This window comes from Larus michahellis, chromosome Z (assembly GCF_964199755.1).
Source record: "Larus michahellis chromosome Z, bLarMic1.1, whole genome shotgun sequence".
NCBI lineage: Eukaryota > Metazoa > Chordata > Aves > Charadriiformes > Laridae > Larus > Larus michahellis.
This window is the reverse complement of record NC_133930.1, coordinates 59,700,429-59,722,046: the sequence shown is the minus strand read 5'-3', so window position 1 is coordinate 59,722,046 and position 21,618 is coordinate 59,700,429. Positions and strand designations below refer to the sequence as shown.

The 21,618-nt window shown below is 37.4% G+C and overlaps 1 protein-coding gene across 4 annotated transcripts in view; it reads right to left on the bottom strand.

Moving 5' to 3' along the window:
• Positions 1 to 21,618, bottom strand: part of FAM174A (family with sequence similarity 174 member A) — a 42,924-nt gene that overhangs the window by 10,037 nt on the left and 11,269 nt on the right. For 2 of the 4 annotated variants that reach the window (XR_012584962.1, XM_074570617.1), the window contains one exon: positions 19,881 to 20,346. The exons of the other annotated variants lie outside the window; for them this stretch is intronic. Coding sequence is in view for 1 of the 2 variants with exons in the window: in XM_074570617.1 (XP_074426718.1) it covers positions 20,325 to 20,346 (22 nt within the window). In the remaining variant the exon portion in view is untranslated. Of the gene's footprint in view, positions 1 to 19,880; positions 20,347 to 21,618 lie in introns of those variants that run through there. 4 annotated transcript variants of the gene reach the window in all.

Sequence of the window (21,618 nt, the reverse complement as noted above, 5' to 3'; positions counted from 1 at the left end):
AGCAAAACCAATCTGCCATTTTTATAGTGTTTAATTAGTAGCTCTTGGACCTGAGTCACAGTCACAGCCAGTGTTTGACTTTGAATGTCACTCAGGTTGATTTTTCACATAGCAAATATTCTTTGGTAGCAGTATTCACTCTCAGATGACATTCAAAGAGCAAGAAGAGTACTGGCAAGCCTCAGTAAGAGAATCTGGGGGTGACAAAGGTTAATAGGAGAAATCAAAGCATACAAGGCCTTTTGTAAGGCTTCAACTGATAAATATGGTTGGCTTTCTGTGGGGCAGAAGGGAAGGAATTCACATTTTTTCCCAGCCCCTAAGCTGTATCCTATTTTGCCTATCTCCTTGAACCAGTCATAGCACAGCCATTCTCAATGTTTCCTCAAGAAGCTTTCCATGTAATTGCTGAGCAAGTTTATTCTTTGTGTGCCAGACATAACGTGGCAGCAGAGTCTTTGGGCATGTTCTTGAGTAAGGAATATACAAGCACAGTCACAGACCCAAATATTTTCAAGAATAATGCAATTGGCTTTGTCTGAGAAGGGTGAAGAGTTGTGCTAATACAGAAAAGGGCTGTAACCTTTGAGGAAAGGAGGGAGGGAGAGAAAGAGAATGGATGAAAAAAGATGAGTTAAGCAGGATCTGCAAAAAGTGCTAGGAAATGACACTAAATATGGAAGCGCAAATGATATGTTATAAAGTGATATGTTGTCCACAGAATTAATAATATGACCTAAGATAGAGGACAAAAAGTTCACTATAAGAGTACTCCTTTTCTGTATGTAAACACACTCACACACAAAAGAAATTCCAGCCCTCGTACTTCCCATTCCTGGGGGGTTTCCAGCATCTGTAGCCCCCTCCACCTTTCGATTACTGACCCAATGGTCACAACTGAGGTGGGTGTGTGGCCAGCACTGGCGTAGAGGGAGGAGGGAGCTGAGATTTTGCTTGCGTATTACCCTGCTGTGACCATGTATTTCTGTAACGATTTGGGCATCTCATCTCCCAACATATAGACAGATGCAGCAGAGAGAAAGAGAAGTGAAAAAACCCCAATAAAATTCCAGACATCTCTGCTACCCAGCACATATTTTAGTTCCTTATTCATATCTATTTTAGTATTTCATGTTTAATGGTTCACTTTTCATCTGAGAGTCTGTCTAAACGCCTTCAAGGCTACCCATAAAGAGGTCTAAAGCTACATTTTTAGAACAAAAGTAAGTATTATTGGTTTTAAAAGAAAGTTCTTTTTTTTACAGACAGACATGCTTGTTAAACCTCTATCCCACTCCTCTCTTAAAAGTTTGACCACCAGTGTCGCAACAAGAGCCAAATTTTTCTGAAAATCCATCAGCTATTGAAGTGCCTAAATGGGAATGAGGATTTTCTTAAAATCTAGTTCCAGATGTGCTGAGCCAAATAATGTCTTGCTTGAAGTCTAAACATCAGGTTTATTGGAACTACAGAATCAAGCTTGTGCAAGCAAAACCTCAGATTTGCCTCCAGTAATTGAATTTCAGGAAAACCTCTTCTAGGCTTGTAATTAATGAAAAAGAAACAGACTTGTGGAGTTTGGGGTAAATAAACAAACGATTGACCAGGTTATACAAGGGTATTTTTGCTTTTTGGATACTCCCAATAGCACAAGAATTGTGGTTCTTTCAAATTAGGACAAAATTGAAACAGATAGACATTTTGCAGATGCAAATATGCTCTGACATTATTTTTCAGAATTCACTAAAATGAAATATTTCATTGCTTTAAACCAATATTTGAATATTAGACTCAGTGTTTCAAATGAAATTTCAAATGAAATTTGGACATAAAATAGAAAGACAAATGCGTACTTGAGACTGGAATTTTTGCTTCAGTTCAGGAATTGAAATAAGTGTGACTTTTTTTGCTTTGAACAAGAATTATAAAACATTTTTAAAAATAGAAAATATTTTTGTGGAAATAAACATTTTTCCATATAAAAATTTATCTTCAACAGATTATATATTTGGCTAGCAACATTTCCATACTCATACTTTTAGTATGAAGTGATAGGTACTCGTATCTGACAGTTGGATCCTCCATAGACATCCCCATATTGAAATATTTTGACAAGTGTCTCCAATGAGCCCATATTTGTTTTCTACCAAATTAGGGTATTTTTTTTTTCTCATGCAAAACTTTGTAAAATATTTGTTTGAAACATAACCATGCTGTTCTGACCCATATTAACTCCTGAATTATGCCTTAAAATTGTCTGGAGAATATACACTGAGCAGAACTGTCTCAGGGGCCAGCAGTAGTATGATAAGTTAACTTCCAGCACCTAGAAATGTTTCTACAAAACATTTAATCTAATGTTGTTTTGAGTCCTTGCTGATTTAAAAGCTACAGAACAAGACTGATGACAATCCAGTTTGTTCTGAAATTTTCTAAATGAAATATTCTGAAAACGTGTTCGTAGCCAAATACCTTCATTCATTTCCTTCTATGTAAACACTGTAATTTCTATGGAAAGTGTACATAACACTTTGTGTGGAATTTCAACTATCTCTAAGTATAGATTCCCTATTCCATACATCTTGACTTGGTTATAGCACAAATACATTAAACATGGGAAAATTCAATGACGTTGGTATGACATGCTCACACCTGAGACAGTTCCCATCTTTACAAATATGTACCGAGAATACATAAACAGCTTGTGATCTTGCTGACACGTCACACAGTCATCAATAAAAATTCCAGCTAAACTACAGCCTAAATACTCTAATGAAAATTCAAAGAATTAAGCTGCTTTTTAAAAAAAAACTATTCACCTGCACAAAGTGAATTGAACCAATACACTACTCCAACTATTATGCAGCAATTTGTTAATCACTGATCCCTGAGTGTATATTTATTGCACAGAAGTATATGAGGCCTATTCATGGCCAGCATTATTTTTTTCCTAAAACATAGAATGTCCTCATTTTAGACAGCTGCCAACTGCCTAAGATATGAGAGACTTTTCTTTAGGAAGAAACTTCTTTTTCAGAGGACTATATATGTCACAAAACTGATGCGCTCCTCCTGGGAGAAGCAACTGACCTAATACTGGGTTTTACCATAACTTAGAATCATAGAATCACAGGATGGTTTGGGTTGGAAGGGATCTTTAAAGACCATCTGTTCCAGCCCCCCTGCCATGGAGCAAGAGCATCTTTAACTAGATTAGGTTGCTCAAAGCTCCATCCAACCTGACCTTGAACACTTCCAGGGATGGGGAATTCCACAGCTTCTCTGGGGAACTAGTTCCACTGTCTCATCATTGTTTGAGTAAAGAATTCCTTCCTTATATCTAATCTAAAACTACCCTTTTCCAGTTTAAAACCTTGTCCAAGCTTGTACCGAGAGAACAGAGCTTGCATTTGCACCAGAGCTAAACAAACTGTGAACGAGTTGAGAGACAAAATGTATTGCTGATCACAGAAGATTCATAGACTGTACTGCCATGGCAAAACAAGAAGTGGGAAAATGAAGTAGATGAAGTAAGAAGGGGATAAGACAGTGAAAGCATTCTTTACAAAGAACATGGTATTGCCTGACCTCAATCAAAATCTGTCACAGCTCTCTGACTCCTCTGCCTATTGTGTTGCCAGGATCAGGAGCCGTTTACCTGACCTTCCATAAAAGCTACTGGCTAGGAGAGGTGGCATACCATCTCCTCATACTGTTTTGTGCAGAACCTGAGCCTGTGCCGAGATGTACGCATGGCACTGTTAAGCCTTCAGGTATTTAAAACTTCAAGATTGAAAACTGGGATGTCCAATTTTGTGACTTTGCAGCAACGGAGAATGAATTTTATTAAACTAGATGATGCACTAAGATAAAGAGAATAGCACTTGCATTTAAGACCTTTTTTAAGTCCTTTTAAGAACCTAGCCCTGAAAAGTGACACAAATACATGAGATAAAAAATGGTCTTTAAAGAACATAGTTTGATTTGAAAAATAGAAAACCATTTAGGCAGCAGTATAGTGAAAGAGACTAGGAAATACTAAATACCACTTAAATAAATACAAATAACCTCTGGGTCTTTCAATTTCTTTTTCATGAAGTCTTTCAAAATGTGTTTTAAGGAAACAAAATCCTTGCATTCTTCCTAGCAGACTCTCTTTTTGTTTCTCTCAAAGAATAAAACGACCATCCTCCCGTTTCCAGCACCTGGGTCCTGTCTGAAATCTATTAGGAAAGCTCTGTGACAGCAATGAGGCACCTGGAAAAATATGCTTACATTAATTATGGGAACTAATAAGATGGAAAATGACTGCTCTATAGCTGTTCTCAAAATTCACAGTGTATATTGTCTACAGGAATCCTTACTTGCTTTGTTTTCCCCTTGGACACTGAACACATTGCATTTCCTGTAACAAAATTTAACCAGAGGTGCTGATCTTTCCTCTAGTCTTCTCTTTGATATTTCTAATTTTCTATTTCCATTCTTATCGCCATAGCATTCCCCTCTTCAACTAAATCTTCCATCCTTGCATTTCTCCAGCCTCCTTCCTCTCCGGATTCTACCTTTGGGCGGGCTGAAGGACCTGAGAACTTCACTTTTCTCTAACCAAGCTGACATTTCCTGTCTACTGCCCTCATCATTTTATCCTGCTTTTACTCTGTAGCCACAAGGGAGGAAATTAAAAGTGCCAGTTGCACTTATGCTTCACGTACCAGTCCAAATAGAAAAGGGTAGTAATCTTACAGAAATAATTTCAAAAGCTTCCACCTAGATTCAGCTAGAACTGTGTCTCCTACTTACTCAAGAGTGAGTAAACATGTTTCCTATGGAAAGAGACACCTAAATTAAGGAGGTTCAAAAGGAGACATGAATCATACGATCACAGTGGTAAGTGTGGTCCATTTGGGGCACAGGACAAAAGAAGGTTCTCTTTTCAAATAATAATCATTTCAGTTTGCATTTTTATTACACTACAGAGCCTACCAACTCAAAGGAATTAACAGAGATTTAACATCCTGCCTATACATGGTTTCTCATGTGTAACACCGAGTATTACATGGTGGTTTTACATATCTATGCAACATACTTAAGTTTCCTAGCATTTACTCATTTCGTTTAGATGTCGCCTTAGGACCATGGAAGGCAGCCAAGAAACCATAGATCAAAAAATAACAGTGATGAAGGAGTAAGAGGAGATGAAGGACAGTTAAATGTTGAGAAACGAGGGGATAAGAGAGAAGAAGTAGTCCCAGTTTACAAATGGATTAACACTAAATGTCAGCGTCAATAAAAAAATTTAGGCTTCAGTAAGCTCAAAACAGTAATGAAACTCAAAATGCTGGACTGAAATTGCAATATGCAATCAGTGATGTTGCTCTGTTCATTTAATTTTTGTTACCTTGTCTCTTAATTTTTATTGTCTTGACCCTTCCCAGCTTGGAGAAGAGAAGGTTGAAGGGTGAGCTCATTACACTCCACACGTTCCTCAAGGAGGGGAGCAGAGGAGGGTGCTGATCTCCTCTCTCTGGTGACCAGTGATAGGACATGAGGAAATAGAATGAATCTGCATCAGGGGAAGTTCAGGCTGGACATTGGATAAGGTTCTTCCCCGAGAGCGTGGTCAGTCACTGAAACAGGCTCCCTAGGGCAGTGGTCACAGCACCAAGCCTGTCAGAGTTCAAGGAGCACCTGGACAATGCTCTTAGGTTAGTTTAGTTTTAGGTAGTCCTGCAAGGATCAGGGGGCTGGACTCAATGGTTCTTATGGGTCCCTTCCAACTTAAGATATTCTGTGATTCATCAAATTCTAATTCTCACCTTCTTCTTGATGGCTTAGTTGTATTTCTCTTCCCAACTTTTTAAGATGCAAACAAATGAAAGTTTGGTCATTTGCAGACTACGGAGTAACACAGAAGTAGTTATAACCTTGCTTATCGTAATGGTATGTTTAGAAATTATATTCTAGTGTGAAATACAACCAAGCACATTAAAATAATTGCTAACTTCCTGCATTACAAGAATAGCATACACTAACTTACACATTATGTAAGAATGCTAGTGTACGTTAGCTGTATTCAAGTTGCGATTTCATTTATTAATTATTATTGTGCTCAGTGAATTCCTACCATTGTCTTGGGTTGTACAGCCACCAGTACGCTCCGCTTGGTAGGCTTTTACAAAAGCAATGGTACTGCTCTTATAAAAGCAGCTCACACAAGAAGAGGAACAATAGGAAATAAAGTACACAAACAAACCACCAGCAACTGCGGAAGAAACAGAAGGTATTCATCCTGACTGAAGAAAGGTACTGGTCACCTGGGGTCTTCCAATTGTAAAAGACTTTGGTGAAGATAGTTCTCAAAGATCTATGTCACCAGAGTAAACATAAAATGAAGTAAGTTCTCAACAATGAACCTGGATCAAAGGGAAACAGGAAACCGAAAACAATAGAGCATTATTTAAAAGATACGGGTGGATATTTTTAAATAGGAGTGCCTGTTAGAATCTAAATATGACAACATTGTTATTCAGATTTGGGCAATATGGAGAAGAAAAGAACTTTGAAAATATGTACTCCATAATGGTGACTTTAAAACCTTTTTCTCAAGAGATGCAGGAGATCAGATGCTAAAATACTGCATATAAATTTCTTTCCTTATGTAGTTACAACAATAAGGCTACAGAAGGCCTAATCTCACCCAATTTATACTTGATTCTAACTTTCCTAGCCTGATCTAGGATGTCGGCAAGATTAATTTCATTTTAATTCTTCACATCTATTTTGAATATAAATGCATTTTTTCTCTACTTTAACATGAGTGAATCACAAAGCCCCTGCAACACTATTTCTACGAATTCAGTTTACTGTCATAGTGTAAACAAAAGGAATCAGTACAATGTATTCCAGTCTTTAAAAATAGTGATGATATTTATAAATAAAGAGCATTATCACACAATAAAGGACTACAACATATGTGAATAAAAAGTGGTTTATAGAGCAGCAGACAGTGAAAAATATTTAACTTCAACGCCAGGCTTCTGACACACGTACTCTGTCGAATTTTACATGGTTCTTTTTACTTGTTTCACAAGCACAACGATCACCTTATTGGATGTCCCCCTTTTCAGATGCAATCTGGATGAATAAATAGGTTGATTAAAGATCCACTGCTGTAAAATGAAGAAAGGTTTCACAGCCTGAAAAAAGAATGATTTAGCTAGAGCCAGACCCCTGCAGTACTTATAGTCACTTGTAACATTATTATGGCAAGATTCATCCATGTCTGCCCATCAGTTGGAAAAAGGGCACCTTAAAATGTTAGGTTTTAGTGCTAACAAACCCCTTAGAACAGAGCCCATTATTATTAACAATTATCTACTCATTTGTGCAAAGATTCTGGGTCAAACTCCACTTTATATTATTTAGTGCAAATTCACATATCTAAATCTATGTCTTCATAGTTTTTCTTTACCTTCCATTCTCCATTTCAAAACTGTGAGCTGAGCTACAGGAAATTCCATGCTGAAAATTAACAAAAACTGAAAAAATAATAATATGGAAATGAAATGTATTTTCATACTAGTACAAATCACTTCAGGGCAGAATTGTGCATAGATTTTTTTCTCTACAAGAATAAATATTTGAAAATTCCCACTCCATTAAGCTGTTTTCTGTATGCCACACTCTACTTTGACCTGTTTCCATCTCAGAATCCACCATAAGAGATATGCAGTATACTGCCTATTCTCATTTTTCATATGCCACAAAAATAGAAATAAATTGTCCATCCACTGAAAAAATGACAAATTAGGTTTCTTCACAGATAATTGTCTACTGAATCTAACTCAAGCAGCACATGTTGTACCTGTCCCAGTGGAGTTCACACACTTCCTTTCCACCTTCTTTACCTTTATCTATCTTCTTCAGTGGACAATTTATTAATGTGATTATATATAGATATTCCTTAGTGTTTTGAGGGAAACACCTTTGCACAGTGTACTTTCTCTCACAGTACGCTTAAATATTTTTTCTTGGTGTAACACTTGCTGTGGAGTAGGGTGCTTGTTTTAGAGAAATAATATTTACAAAGACACACAATTCATGTCCTGAATTCAAAAGATGGCATTCATAGATAGGCAAAGGATAAAATTGCGTCTTCTATGTTCAGAAAGTGAGTTCAGGAAAACACGAGTACCAATGCAGTTTATTTTGCTGTAAAAGTGAGGATGAGAGTGTTTAAATAGTTCACGTGAAAGGCATGGTCGCTCCATAAGTTGCAAAACTGCCATTTACAATCATAATGATGAAAAGCCATCAATATTCTGTGAGAACTGCTCAATTTCTGAAAAGAATGTCTTTCATAATACACAGCTGGGAGAATTTGACTGAGTCTGCTTAAATGGGGGCATCTGAAATAACGTAATATAGAGGATGCAGTTCTGTGCATTCTGCACATTGTGGCAGAGTTGTGGCTGCTTCTATTTAGATGCATTAGTCTTTTCCTTTATAGGTCAGTTATAAATCACCCCTGCCAGCAGGCACACTACATAAAATAGGATTCAAGTGAATATTTACAGGGCATTTAAGGGGATCTTTAACTTGTTCTCACCGGGCTTCCTAATCGTTAGACACCAATAAAACCTAGGATGTAATTCTTGCGAGGATTTTAAAAGAACAGAAGACTCATAATAAATGCAAGAAAAACACACCATTTTCAGCGGTATTTAAATTTTCAATAAATGGGGCTTGTCATCCTTTAGTAGTCCAAATGTAATCCTTAAAAAAAAAAAAAAAGAAAACCCTGGCTTCTTTGAGGAAACAAAGAACCATTAAATATTTTCCATTAATTGATAATGTATGAGTCTTTTGATAGAACAATACTGGCTATATTTCACAATAAATACTTTCTTTACAATATGAAAGTATTTCATCAGAGGAAGAAAAGTAAAGTCATACTTTACTGGTCTAAAGAACACCTCATGAATGCTGAAGTTCTCCAAAATTCGGATATATATTGCACATTTGAAGTTCTATAGTCTATTTTGCAAGGCATAGAGCAGTTCTGTTACATATTTAATCATAATTCTAAAATCACTATACTTAAAATACATTATTTTAATACATCACTCTATAAAAATAGCATTATCTCTCAGAGAAAGGTAACTTCAGCCATTCTCAACTGAGAACAATAATTGTGTAAGTAAAATGTATCTTACCAAATGTAATGAAAATTACTTTTTCTCCTCATCCTTCACACTTGAAATATATTTGAAAGACTTGTTCCTGGTATTCACTTATTCACTGTTCTGGATCAAATTCTGGAGCAAATTTGGAAAACTCGTTCTCCTAGACTACTAGTTGCTGTACCCTGTTTGATTTCCTCCTTGACAGCTTGAAAAAAGTCCTTTCTTTCACTTGAATACTTACTTCCTCCCACTTTCAGCAAAAGTTAACACTATCATTGGTTTTGGGTACTGATGTCAGGTTGTAGCAACCTGTCAGAGACTCCATTTGTTAACAAAATTGAAATTAGAATTTACACTCTGCTTAAGAACTGAGATTCCAGACAAAAAGAAAAAGGAAATAGTGAGAGCCCTACAGTTGCATCTGGGGCTCATCGGAGGGTTTGGCGCTTCTCATTCCTCCCTCTGGGTCTTGGTGAACCCCTTGAGATAAGGAGCCCCGGGCTTGACGCTTAGTGCTGCCACCCTGTGGCCAAGAAAACAACTGACGATGATCCCTAAAATTTCTAAGCTATTACACGTCAGAATAACAGGAAATAATAACGATTTTTATATTTTTTTTAAGTGTGTGTGTGGTGGGGGGGAAGTGTTTACTCCCATAGAGAATTAAACTGTGTTTAATTAAAGGAAAGGAAGGAAGGGACTCAGGCAAGGGAACCTTGGATACCAAATAACAAACATAAATTGCTAAGCACTGAAGTGACTCAAACTAAGTACTAGCAAACATGCATTGTCATTTTCCCACAAACTTTGGTTGATCTGGAAAGTGGAGCTCTGCATACACAACCCTTTTTAGGGATTCAACTTCCTTTCAGGAGGATTAAGTCAACAGTGACATTAATTCCTGGCTGCCCACTACTTCCTGCTGCTGCTGCGGCCTAAAAGAGACGAGCAGCACTGAAATTGATTGAGCTTGATTGTCCCTTGTGTAGCTGAGGGATCCAAACTCTTTTCAGGACCTCTGACTGTGGGAAGCCAAACGCCGCTTCTCACTCTTCTGCACGCACTTTTAACTTTCAGCTGCTCAGGCTCATCCTCCCTGAAGCATCATCTCTGTCCACATTCAACTAAGTATGACCAACCAGTATGCAAATGGGAATCTGGTGCATTAATTAATTTCTCCTCCTCTTTGCCCCAACCATCGGTAGTTATGTCTAGGACTGACTTGTTGGAGCAATCTCTCGCTGCCCAGCAGCCGGTCCCCTAACTTATCCTTTAGTTCAGCCCAAGGATTGCACAGATTGCGGGTAGGCTCTGCAGCGTCCTCTGGAATTCCCAGATAATTCCTGTTAGTTAGGTGTTCAGGCATTACTGGTAAAGTAACTCCTCACTCAGAATAAAAATGACCCTTTCTCATTCTCATATTTCATTATTTATCTACATATAATTACACTGGTTAGACATTCAATAAAATTTTATTACAGGAAGACCAAGACCAACCATCTAATTTGTATTACACGGTAAGGTGGGATGTACCTTTCCCTGCTTCAGAAAAGACACGTTATTTAAAAACTGACCCTTAAATAAAGTTGTTGCATCCTTTTATCACTCCTTCACAAGAAAAATGAAAGGAAAGCTTCTGCTCTCATTTTTCTTGAGTGAAAGATCAGAAGTGGTTAGACTAGCAAAGAGTTTATAATTTGCCCTACCTGATGCAAAGTTTGTGGCAGTCAGTAGTGGATACTACATTTATGTAGCCATAAAATGAAGACACTGCTGCCTCTTGTCTATTATTTCTTCTGTGCTTCACTTGCTTAGTTTCTAAGCTCTTCGTCTGTTATTGTATTTATGTTCAACCATTTATGTTGAACCATACACAGTAAATCCTTGATTGTACTTGTCAGAAACATTTTGTAGGTAGAGAATAAAACCAAATACAAGTGGTTGTGAAGGAAACAAACCAGATGTTTACAAAACAGAGCACAGAGCTGAACCACAGCAAGCCAGATAGCTGACATGCATCTATTGCAAGAGAGAGTAAAGCATATCCTCAGACAGAATTTAAAATTTACTCCTGCCAGACAAATGGCTCCTTCAACCTTTTAGTCTGCCAAGCACTGAATTCCTGCTCAGTCATCCTCGAGCTATAACTATTGAGTTCTAGATAATTCATGCAGCTCACAGATCCAGCTTTGTAACAAGTTATTCAAAGCAAATCAATTCAGAATTAGTTTCTCTTAAGAGAATGAAGTAAACTGAAACCTGCGGAAAAAATACTGCAAAGACTGGTCTTTCTTCTGAACACATCATCTCATATCCCCTACCCTCAAAGAAATCCCCCTTCCTTCAGAAGAATCTTTAAGAAAATAGTCCCTCCCAAAACAAACACAAATTTAACAGTTCCCAAGTTCATCCTCCTTTTTCTTTTTCTCCTACTAGCCCAGTTCTCCAAAGACAAATAACTTTTTTTTAATCATGGCAGAAGAAAGTTGCCCCCTTGTGCATATGCACTGCAATACAGTCCTTAATTACATAATCAGAAAGTATTTTTCCCAAAGGACGCTGCTTCATTCAGCATACCAGATGGAGCGCACTCAAGGAATGAACTAGGGATACACGGTGATTAAAGATCTATGCACTTTACTACAAGGTTAAAAGGAAAAAGAAAGGGAAACAAAATTGAAGAATGCTCTACAGAAACAGATTGTACTCCAGGCTCCGACACGGAGTTTCCAGGCGATACTAAACAAATCTTTTAACTCAAAATTTGTCCAGTTTGTCATTCACTATACATTTCTCATTTTCTGATTGATGAAATTAAGATTCTGACTCTGATCTGTGGAAGTTCTTACAACACAATGATGAATAAAACAACACATACTTAGAACACGTGAAATGCTTCAACAACCTGAAAAATAATTTGTAGCTTTTTTAACTGAAGCAAACTTAGTAAAATTAGTAACATTTTAGTCTCTCATGGCCTCAGTATCCTATTTGTAAAATGGGAATAAGAACTTCTGGTGTTTCTGTGAAAATTGACTTGGTTTTATTCGTTTGAAGGTCTAAGCCACTAATGGCATGGGCGTCTTGGAAGAAAGCTAAAAGGAAAGTTGTCTTTGGCTATGTACAAAACCAACTGAATTCAGGAATAAGGCCTAAATCATCCAAATGTGTGAGAAAAACAGTACTTGAAAATTTATTTATTAATTGGGTTTCTTTGCCCTGCAGTAAGTATGGCACGTCCTGTGAAAAAAACCCCAAACATTATATATTCATTAATAGTGATATCATTATCAGTTTATACATGAGAATTAAATTAAGGTTGCGCAGAAAACTTGTATGATACTTCCCAGTACTTAACCACTTGATCTTTTATTGTAACTGCAGCTATTTTTAACTTCTTTGTATGCAACATGGGCACACACACACACAAGCCGTGAGAGAAGCTAACAAGAGTCAGAGAATGCCTATTTGAAATATTGTCTATATAAATATTGACTATCAGTTCTCAACTAAGAGTTCAACTATGTTAATGAAAAGGTTTTAAGATTAAAAAAAAAAGAAGCGTGTAAACCCAGACCATTGTTACTCTAAGCAAGTGCAAAACAGTAAAAGAGGGAAAACGAAACTTCTGATCATGAAGGCCAAAAAACCCTTTATGGTTAGTAACATTAAACATTACTTGGAACAGATGTTAGTGAATGCATGTAAAGATTTACGTCTGTCTTAAACACAGACTCATATCAAACATGAACCTTCAAGCAAATGAACTTATTTTTGAAGATAGCAAGGAATTTTTACTATAATACAAAATAATGTTTAACAGAGCATGTAGTTGAATTTTCCATATTGCATATGGCCATTAAATATGTAACTGTCATTTTTAAGTTGAATGAGTGTTCCTCTTCTCGGTACACTGCTGAGTATCTGCTGTTGAATACATGCGATGAAAGTGGTTTGCAAGTTGTTCTTCTGTTGCAAGTGATCATTCAAATGCATCTCCTTCAGTGAGACAAAACTCTACAGTACGTCAAATTTTGCTTAGTACTACTAAGTAATGCATAATTTATTGACATGAACCGAGTATTGTATCTGCCTACACACACAGGGAATGGCTTCCCAGTAGCCTGGTACAGGTACCTGCTTTTTCCAGACAAACTGGAATTCCATTACTATAATTTATAATGCTTTAAGATCTTAGCTGAGCAGAGACGTTAGACATAGGTTAAACCCAGTTGACCTCTGTGGGAATTAAGCATATGATTAAGTGCTCTAATAAGTTTGTTTGTTTTCTTGTTTGTTTTAAATAAGTATCAATATTAAGGCATAGTAAGAGTATTGCAAGGCAGAGCTGTGAGCAGTGCAGTCATTCCGGAGTTTAACGTTGCTTGTAAGTAAACTGTTTCTCAGTACACTGTGCTGAGAAGGTAGAATAATCTGTCTCAATTAGAGCTCTTTAAGAAGGAATTAAATACATTGTAATGAGATATAAAACCATCATGCCTAGGTTGCCTCTTCACATCAAATCCAGATTTGAAATGAAAATGTTATCATCTGCTGCCTGTTTGAGCTTTCGTCTACATAAAATGAGCTTGGTTGCCCAGATGCATTCACCTTAGAAAAATACCTGTCACAAATCTGAGACAACGACTTACACACCTGTCCTGTTTGCACACACCTGAGTGACCATCTAGGTCAGTCTACCACATTATTCCCAAGGGTTTATTTAGGCTACGCAGCTTCACCTATATGCACATAACATTCCCACATGGCAAGACATCAGTCTATCTCCCCTCATACCTGTGCTAATAAACGACAGAGGGATAGCTAAATCAAGATCTAAGACATGAAGAAGGCATGATCTAAGGCGAAACTTCCAAGACTTGCTCTAAGTTTGGCAAGTCTGCTCTGGGCCTCTTCTCACTACCAATTCACCGGCACCTCTCTCAATTATCATGTAAGTGTTTTTAAGCTCTGTCTACCATTTACCTTCAATGTCCACAACACAAGCCAACCTATGACTACAAGGTGGAGGTAGAGGAGACAGAGCTTTTATGAAGCAGAACTTCAAGAAACAACTAGTAAAGCACAAGAGAGGCAGCTACTGAATCTGCACCAACTTGGTCAGAAAAAAGAAAAAAAAATGAGCAAGTTGCTGTCCAAATAGTTTTGAGTTCTTGGCAGTTTTGGGGCCTACATCCATCATTGATAAAAAAATTACAGGTATACAAAGTTGATCCCCTCAATTTCTGATCCTAAATTTCAGGGTGCAGGAGGTTACATTCCTGAGCCAGTTGTTGGAGCTGATGCTATGTTCAACTCAGTAACCTGCATTTTCTGGGCTTTTCTTGCAATCCAGAAGCAGGCAACACTTCAAGGGATGTGGAGCACAGCAGTTCGGTTAACATAATTATAATCAAGGTCTGTGCCACCACCTGAAATTTTTAGCGTAAGGGCCACAGAATTCCGTTCCAGCACTGCCAGTCCATAGACGAGGAGACACAGAGAGCCTGCAGTCATAATCAGAACAAGAGTGAAATGACAGCAGTGTCTCTCAATCAGAACTCCAGCAGCTGTCTCTCGTGATAATCTGGCACCTGTTTCAAACATGGGGCAACAACCAGAATGTTGTCAGCAGCACTGCCTTCCCTCTGTTGCTCTGGTGCCTAACTCTGAAGCATGGACAAGTTTATATCGCTTCCTCTACAGGCAAGACTGTAGTCCACGGTCAGTCTGATACTTTAAATGAAAAATAATCGTCCAAACAAAATAGTCAAATTGAATCCTGAAAATATCAAACTATTATTATCACCTTGCCATTTAACTAGAAACAGATTTTAAGAAGCTGTAGATTTAACTTTGCTAAATAAACCACATTCACAGTAGCCTTCTCTTGCTTTTTCTCACTGGAGAATGGCATGCACGCTACCCAAAAGTGGTGTTTGCTGTGAGAAATGAAACAAAATGACAATCCTAAATGTTTCAACAGGATTTTGCTCCAATATTGCATATTCAAGGCAAGTCTCACACTTCGGCATAAGGAGTGTCAAGCACAGTTACTTAACTACAGTGACCGTTAGCACCCCTTGCACTCAAAAGCACAGCCGAGGTGACAGTGACAACTGCAACATTACCCAGCTAGATGGCCTGAATCTTCAATCCTAAAATTTCTTTTTTCTGGAAGAACTGTTTGATTAAAGTCCTAGATTATAAATCAGAGGAGAAAAAGAACATCAAACCCTTTCAACTTGCATTTTTAATCAGAATTTTGCCCATTCACAATTTTAGAAAGACAAAACTGAATCCAATATGTGAATTTTTATTTTCATTTAAAATTTGAAGCGTTACCAACAATGTTGTTAGTGATCTGAGTTATGTTATTTAGACATGCAAATGGGCAGAACAGTATCTACACTGTTATAAATTGAGGAAAATACTTCAATTTCATAGGTACTGAAAACAGACATATCTGCACCAAGGACAACATAATTTATATTCAAATAGTAAAATAAAGAACAACACATTTTACAATTAACAAGTTTTTTTATATATCCTACTTCAGTTTTATTTTTCTTGAAACTTCCATCAACACAAGTGAATTTAAGGGTTTTTCGCAGGAACAGCTAGAGTTGCCACAGTAAAAAATTAAAATCTTAATCAATCTCTGCTATTTATACCCAGAAGACTATAAACACTTTAGATATACATCAATATTGCACACTGGAGCTCAGATGTTTCTGTATTGTTAGTAGAGACCATATAACATTGAAACCAGAGGCACCACAGGTGCTCAGGCAAATAAGCCCTGCTCCCATAGCACCTCTGGGAAAATGAATGCTGGGATTGAGCAAAGCTCTAGAACCTCCATCCTGCTTGCAGATATGTAGTTATTAATATTTAATTTAGAACCCTATTTTCTGCATGTTTACTTTCTCGTATTGAATGGTTCCAATGCTGTTACAAAATCTAAGGTCCTAAATCAATACAAGTTATTTCAGGCACTAAAATTGAAAATATGATAACTTCTTATCTTTTATATGGGTAGGGGAGGAAGGAAGGTTTTTATTTCTTATGTTTGTAAAATTCAGAAAATGAACTGAATGCAAATCACTGAGAGGCTTACACATAAGCCTCCAATCACTGAGCTACCAGCTAAGACTTCACACCATCCCTTTCCATCTCATAGGGGGGAAAATTGTACCTAAGTGGAAACGTTATTTTGACAGCTGTGAATATAAGCAGAAAAACTCAAACATGCATACTGCACTCAGGTAAGATACATAGATGACTAAGGCCAAGTGTTGCTTCATCAGGAAAAAGCACTTTTAACTCCTGCTGTTGGAGAGCTAAATCTACATGGCATAAAACAGCACTTCACAAATATCTGATACAACCAAACAAGCTGATCTGGGTAAGAAATAGGCATGTTAAATAGGCCAGATAGAGTACTGAGCTGATACAGATAAGCTCCTTTCAGTATTAAATTGGCTTATTCCTGGCTTGGTTTTTTTGCATGGTCCAGCATTGCCACATACCCAGAAACAGCATGCATGTAGAAGTTTTAAGATTATATATTATCTAGCATGCTTAAACACACTTTAATCAAAAACTTTCACTACAACACTAGTGGGGTAGATTGAAAGCCTTTTACGTTGTGCTAACAACCGCACAGAGAGATTGCTGTGTAGACAGTTGACTCCCCGTTAGTTCTTGCATTAAACAAATTAAAAAAGAAAGCAGTGATCTTTGGTAGGGATAAGGATAGGTGGGCTATGTACCCTGAGGTCACACACATACTTTCCATTCCTGCCTGCCATCTCATAAGCAGCATCCGCGGTCTTCTCTTTTGGACGCTGCAGTTCATAGAGTGTGTGAACCAGTCAGTTCATTTCCAGAATGAAATTTATTACACACCTACACCATAACAGCACCAGGAAAGAATCAAGGGTGCTTTGTTCAGGCAAGACGGAGGGCGAATATAATAATCTTGAAATACGTGGCAGATCTGCAATAGAACAAAGTTCTTTCAACCATTCACTATAGCTTAGGTGTAATAGGCTTAAAATTACTAAAAAGGAGATTTAGATTACACATCAGGAAAAACAAAATTAAAAACCAATCTATTAGAAAGGGTAGTTAAGCTTTGAACTACATTTTCAACTTACCTAAACAATCTCCACACTTGTAAGCACAAAACTAACTTTCAGAAACATCACAACAATGTCAGTATATTTGTTTCTGCTTTGAACTGTAGGTTTAATGTTTATCTTCACAAAACCGTATTTTATATGTGTAAAAAGATGAAGAGCCTTTTGACTCTCTCAGAATGCAGTATAAGAACACCTGTATTTGGTCTGAATAGAAATCCACCTAGTCATGCATCTTTTCTTGGACAGTGACCAAAGTAAGTTCAAGAGAATAAGATCAGTGCAAACATGTTGTACTTCCCCTGTGGAATCTCCGGGTTGCAAAACATTTATCGCATACAGGCTTTTGAATGAAGTAGTCTCTTGCACAAGTGTGTTTTAGTTTAAAACCCCCTAAAACTAGGCATTTCATAAAGATTCCTCATAAATACCATTTGCCATACTGATAAGCTTTTTTGCTGCTTTTTTTTCTTTTTTAAGAAAAAGCCATGTAATGAATAAAAAATTTGTTTGTTAGAAATGAGTAATTCTTTGTACAAAGTTCCATAGCTGTTGAACTGACACTGATTTTTCTTTAAAACATGAACAACAAAAAGCTTGGGTGAGAATACGTATTGTTTCATCCTCTGTCTTTATGGACTGGGTTTTCTCAGCTATAATGAATGAATCTTTGTTTCTATTAAATAGAATGAGGCATAGGGAAGAAGATCCATAAACAAAGTGCCCTCTTGGAATAACAGTTCAAAAAGATCTCTGGCATAAATTTTGGTTTTGACCTCAGATTACGCCCCTGCCACATACAGAATCATAGAACAGCTCAAGTTGGAACGGACCAATAAGCATCATTGAGTCCAACTCCCTGGTCCTTGGACTATCTAAAACTAAATCATATGACTAAGAGGATAGTCCAGACACTCCTTGAAGTCTGACATGCTTGGTGCTGTGACCACTTCCCTGGGAAGCCTGTCAGGAAGACTGACTTCACTTTCAGTGAAGAATCTTTTCTTAATGTCCAATCTGAACTTCTCCTGGCGCAGCTTCCTTCCATTTCCTCGCGTCCTATCACTGGTCACCAGAGAGAGGAGATCAGCACCCTGCCTCTGCTGCCCCCTTCAAGAAGTTGTAGGCTGTGATGAGGTCACCCCTCAGCCTTTTATTCTCCAAGTTGAACAAGACAAATGGCCTCAGCTGCTCGTCATAAGTCTTGCCCTTGAGACCTTTCACCATCCTGGTCTCCCTCCTCAGGACACACTAATAGTTTGATGTCCTTCTTACATCGAGGTGCCCAAAACTGTACACAGTACTTGAGGTGGGGCCACACCAGTGCAGTGTAGAGTGGGACGATCACCTCCCTTGACTTGACTCCCTTGGGTAGCTATGCTGTGCTTGATGCACCCTAGGACATGGTTGGCCCTTTTGGCTGCCAAGGCACACTGTTCACTCATATTCAACTTGCCATCACTCCAAATCTCTTTCCACAGGGCTGCTCTCCTTCCTCTTGGCCTCCACCTTGTATGTATAACCAAGAAACACAATATATTTCCCAGCTGTGTGTGGCACATGGACAACTGCAGGTGAAAATTACCTTGGGAGGCTGATTTGGCATCCGTTACTTCAGACCTCATCTGAGTAGTTACCAGGGTAAGTAAGTACATTTCAGTACAGCAAATCGGCTGCTACAGGGTTAAGAAAGGCTACAGTAGACCCTCTCCCCACGCCATCACTTTAGAAATAACTTCAAAGACAAACAAGGTATTTTGATTTTGTTCAAACACTGAGAGGGGTCTAAAGTATCAGGAAAAATTATCCTGCTTTCCCCATAGCCCGTAACACAGGAACTTTCAGGAAACAACCAGCCACACCACTACTGCTATAGCAAGTTTATGACTTGATACTAGATATATACAGAATTATCAATAAATTTACACAGTAATTTTAATGAACTAGAATTTGAACATTTTGTCTGCATTATCAAGATTCCTGTGGAACTGCAACACATATTTTTAAAAATTAGGCCCTCTAGGTCTTAAAGCTTGTTCTATTAATTTTTACGGCACTAGCTAAAAAAGAAATGTAACTTCTGGATGCCAACTACATTCATGTGAATATCACTGCACATATTATAGTAACAGCTGCTTCTGATGTCACTTTTTCTTTTTAGAGTTACAGCAAATTTAGTATTTGACCTAGATTGTTCAAAGAGTACAAAAGTAAACAAGGTGAACTAAAGGCTTATCTCTGCTTCACCACAGGTCTGAACGCTGACTTGGCATGGACTACACCAGCAGCACCCTAAAGTCGGTGAACAATATCTCTTCACACAAATTGAAAATGGACCTCACAAAAAAAATTCACTCAATAGTTGTAATCAATAGTCTTAACAGCAAAAAGATGTTGCAGTACTGTGTTTTACAAGATTATATTAATATCCTTAAAATCTACAATGTTGAAGCACCATGCTAAATGCCAGGAACACCGTAAAGAGTTTTTATTTGTTCACTTACATAAAACATGTTAATTCAGTTTAAAAAAAGTCTCAAGACAAAAGGCAGTAGTTTGGCTTTTTATTTGTAAAGCATAAAGCATCTCCTCAACTAAAATCAAGTTCTAACAATTCTGAGGAGTCCACAGAGGCTATGTTTACTTACAGTTTAATATCAGCAAAAAAAATTTGTTAACATTCCAGATTACTGTAGAAAAAGTGTATACCACACTTATGGCATACAAGATTTGTAACAAGCAAAAAATACCCTGTTTTAAAAGTAATCTCCTTTCCAAATAGGTTTTCATTTTAGTGCACTCTCTCTCCGTAGGCTTTACATTTAGAATCCTCTATATACAAAAAAGTACAACAAATTGGTACAGTATTTATTGCAACAAATTAAGGATGCCATAATATACACAAATTAAATTAGACCCCACAACTTGCATACCCTCTTGCTTCTTATTCCTCCCATGAAGCAGTCTCCTTCTCTGGTTCTAAGATTAAGTTCTTTCACTGAAAGGCACGTACTTCTCTACAACAGAAGAAACAGATGCATTAATCTGAAATGCCCTGTTTCAAGGGGAATCTTAGCCTACATTTTTGAAGATTAAACACTATTAAAAAAAAAAACCCATAGAGATGTAACATTCTATTATTCAATTTGCCGGTAAAAACTCAGTTACCATATCACTGTGAGGCAAAGTGCCATAAAACTCCATTCATTTAAACCTCCCAAATAGAGAAACAGCTCACTTACAAAAAAAAAAAAAAGGGTTTTTAGCATGATGGATTATATGTATTTTAATCTTCCAAGGCTCCTGACTTCCTATGCAAACTTTGGTAACTCTTGGTAGCACTCCATAACTGGAATGCTATCAAAAACTGAGTAAGCACTTTTCCTTGTGCTTTGCAGTGCAGCATCTACTGTGTGTAGATGTGATTTAATGAGGATTGTAAACTATTAGTCTGATACACCTTTGGAAAAGAAAGATGTGATATTAGGGTACTGTACGTCAGTTGACATGTAGGTAAAGATGGATGGTGGGAAACCAAAGATTAGAATTTCAAACTTTGACATGCACTAGTGTGCTATTGAACAAAATGGCTAAAGCATCCCATTCCGATAGGCTGCCCCAAACTGAAGAGGCACAGAGACTAGCTACATGTGCGATGACAACAGTGGGAATACACTTAAATTGCATCCATGTTACAACAGAGGGCACTGTGGACTTTTTTTTCACATAGCTGTGAAAGAAAACAGCAACGTTCGAAGTAATAACTGTAGTAGCACACCGGTATACTAACAGTGATATGCTGATTTTAGGAAAGAAGCAAGTTTCTCTGCTTAGCCTTGGAGAAAGTCAAATAGACTTACCAGCTAACCCAAAGCAAGCCTATAGGAATTTCTAACACATGCATACTGTGCTGTAGACCTTTAAAAAAGCTTGATTGTCTTAGTCAAGAAAAATGAAAGCAGAGAGGACACTAGTGCAGCCTATTAACAGTTCATAAAGACGAAGGAAAAAATACAACTATCTTCCATATAAAACAATACTTATATAATTTATTGTCCGTAACAAATGTATATGAACACACCAGAACACATAGATTAGAATTTTCTGTAACTGCGTTTACTTTTTTAGTGCCTCCTGTTATGAGGATAAGAAACTTATGAACTGAATAAGCTGACTGTTGACTTTAGTTAAGCACAACTGCACCTGTGATTTACTTAATGGAAGACTAAACTCAACATAAGGCTAAACTCAAAAACCACTAAAGAGGACCCTCTTCCTTGTTCCAATTA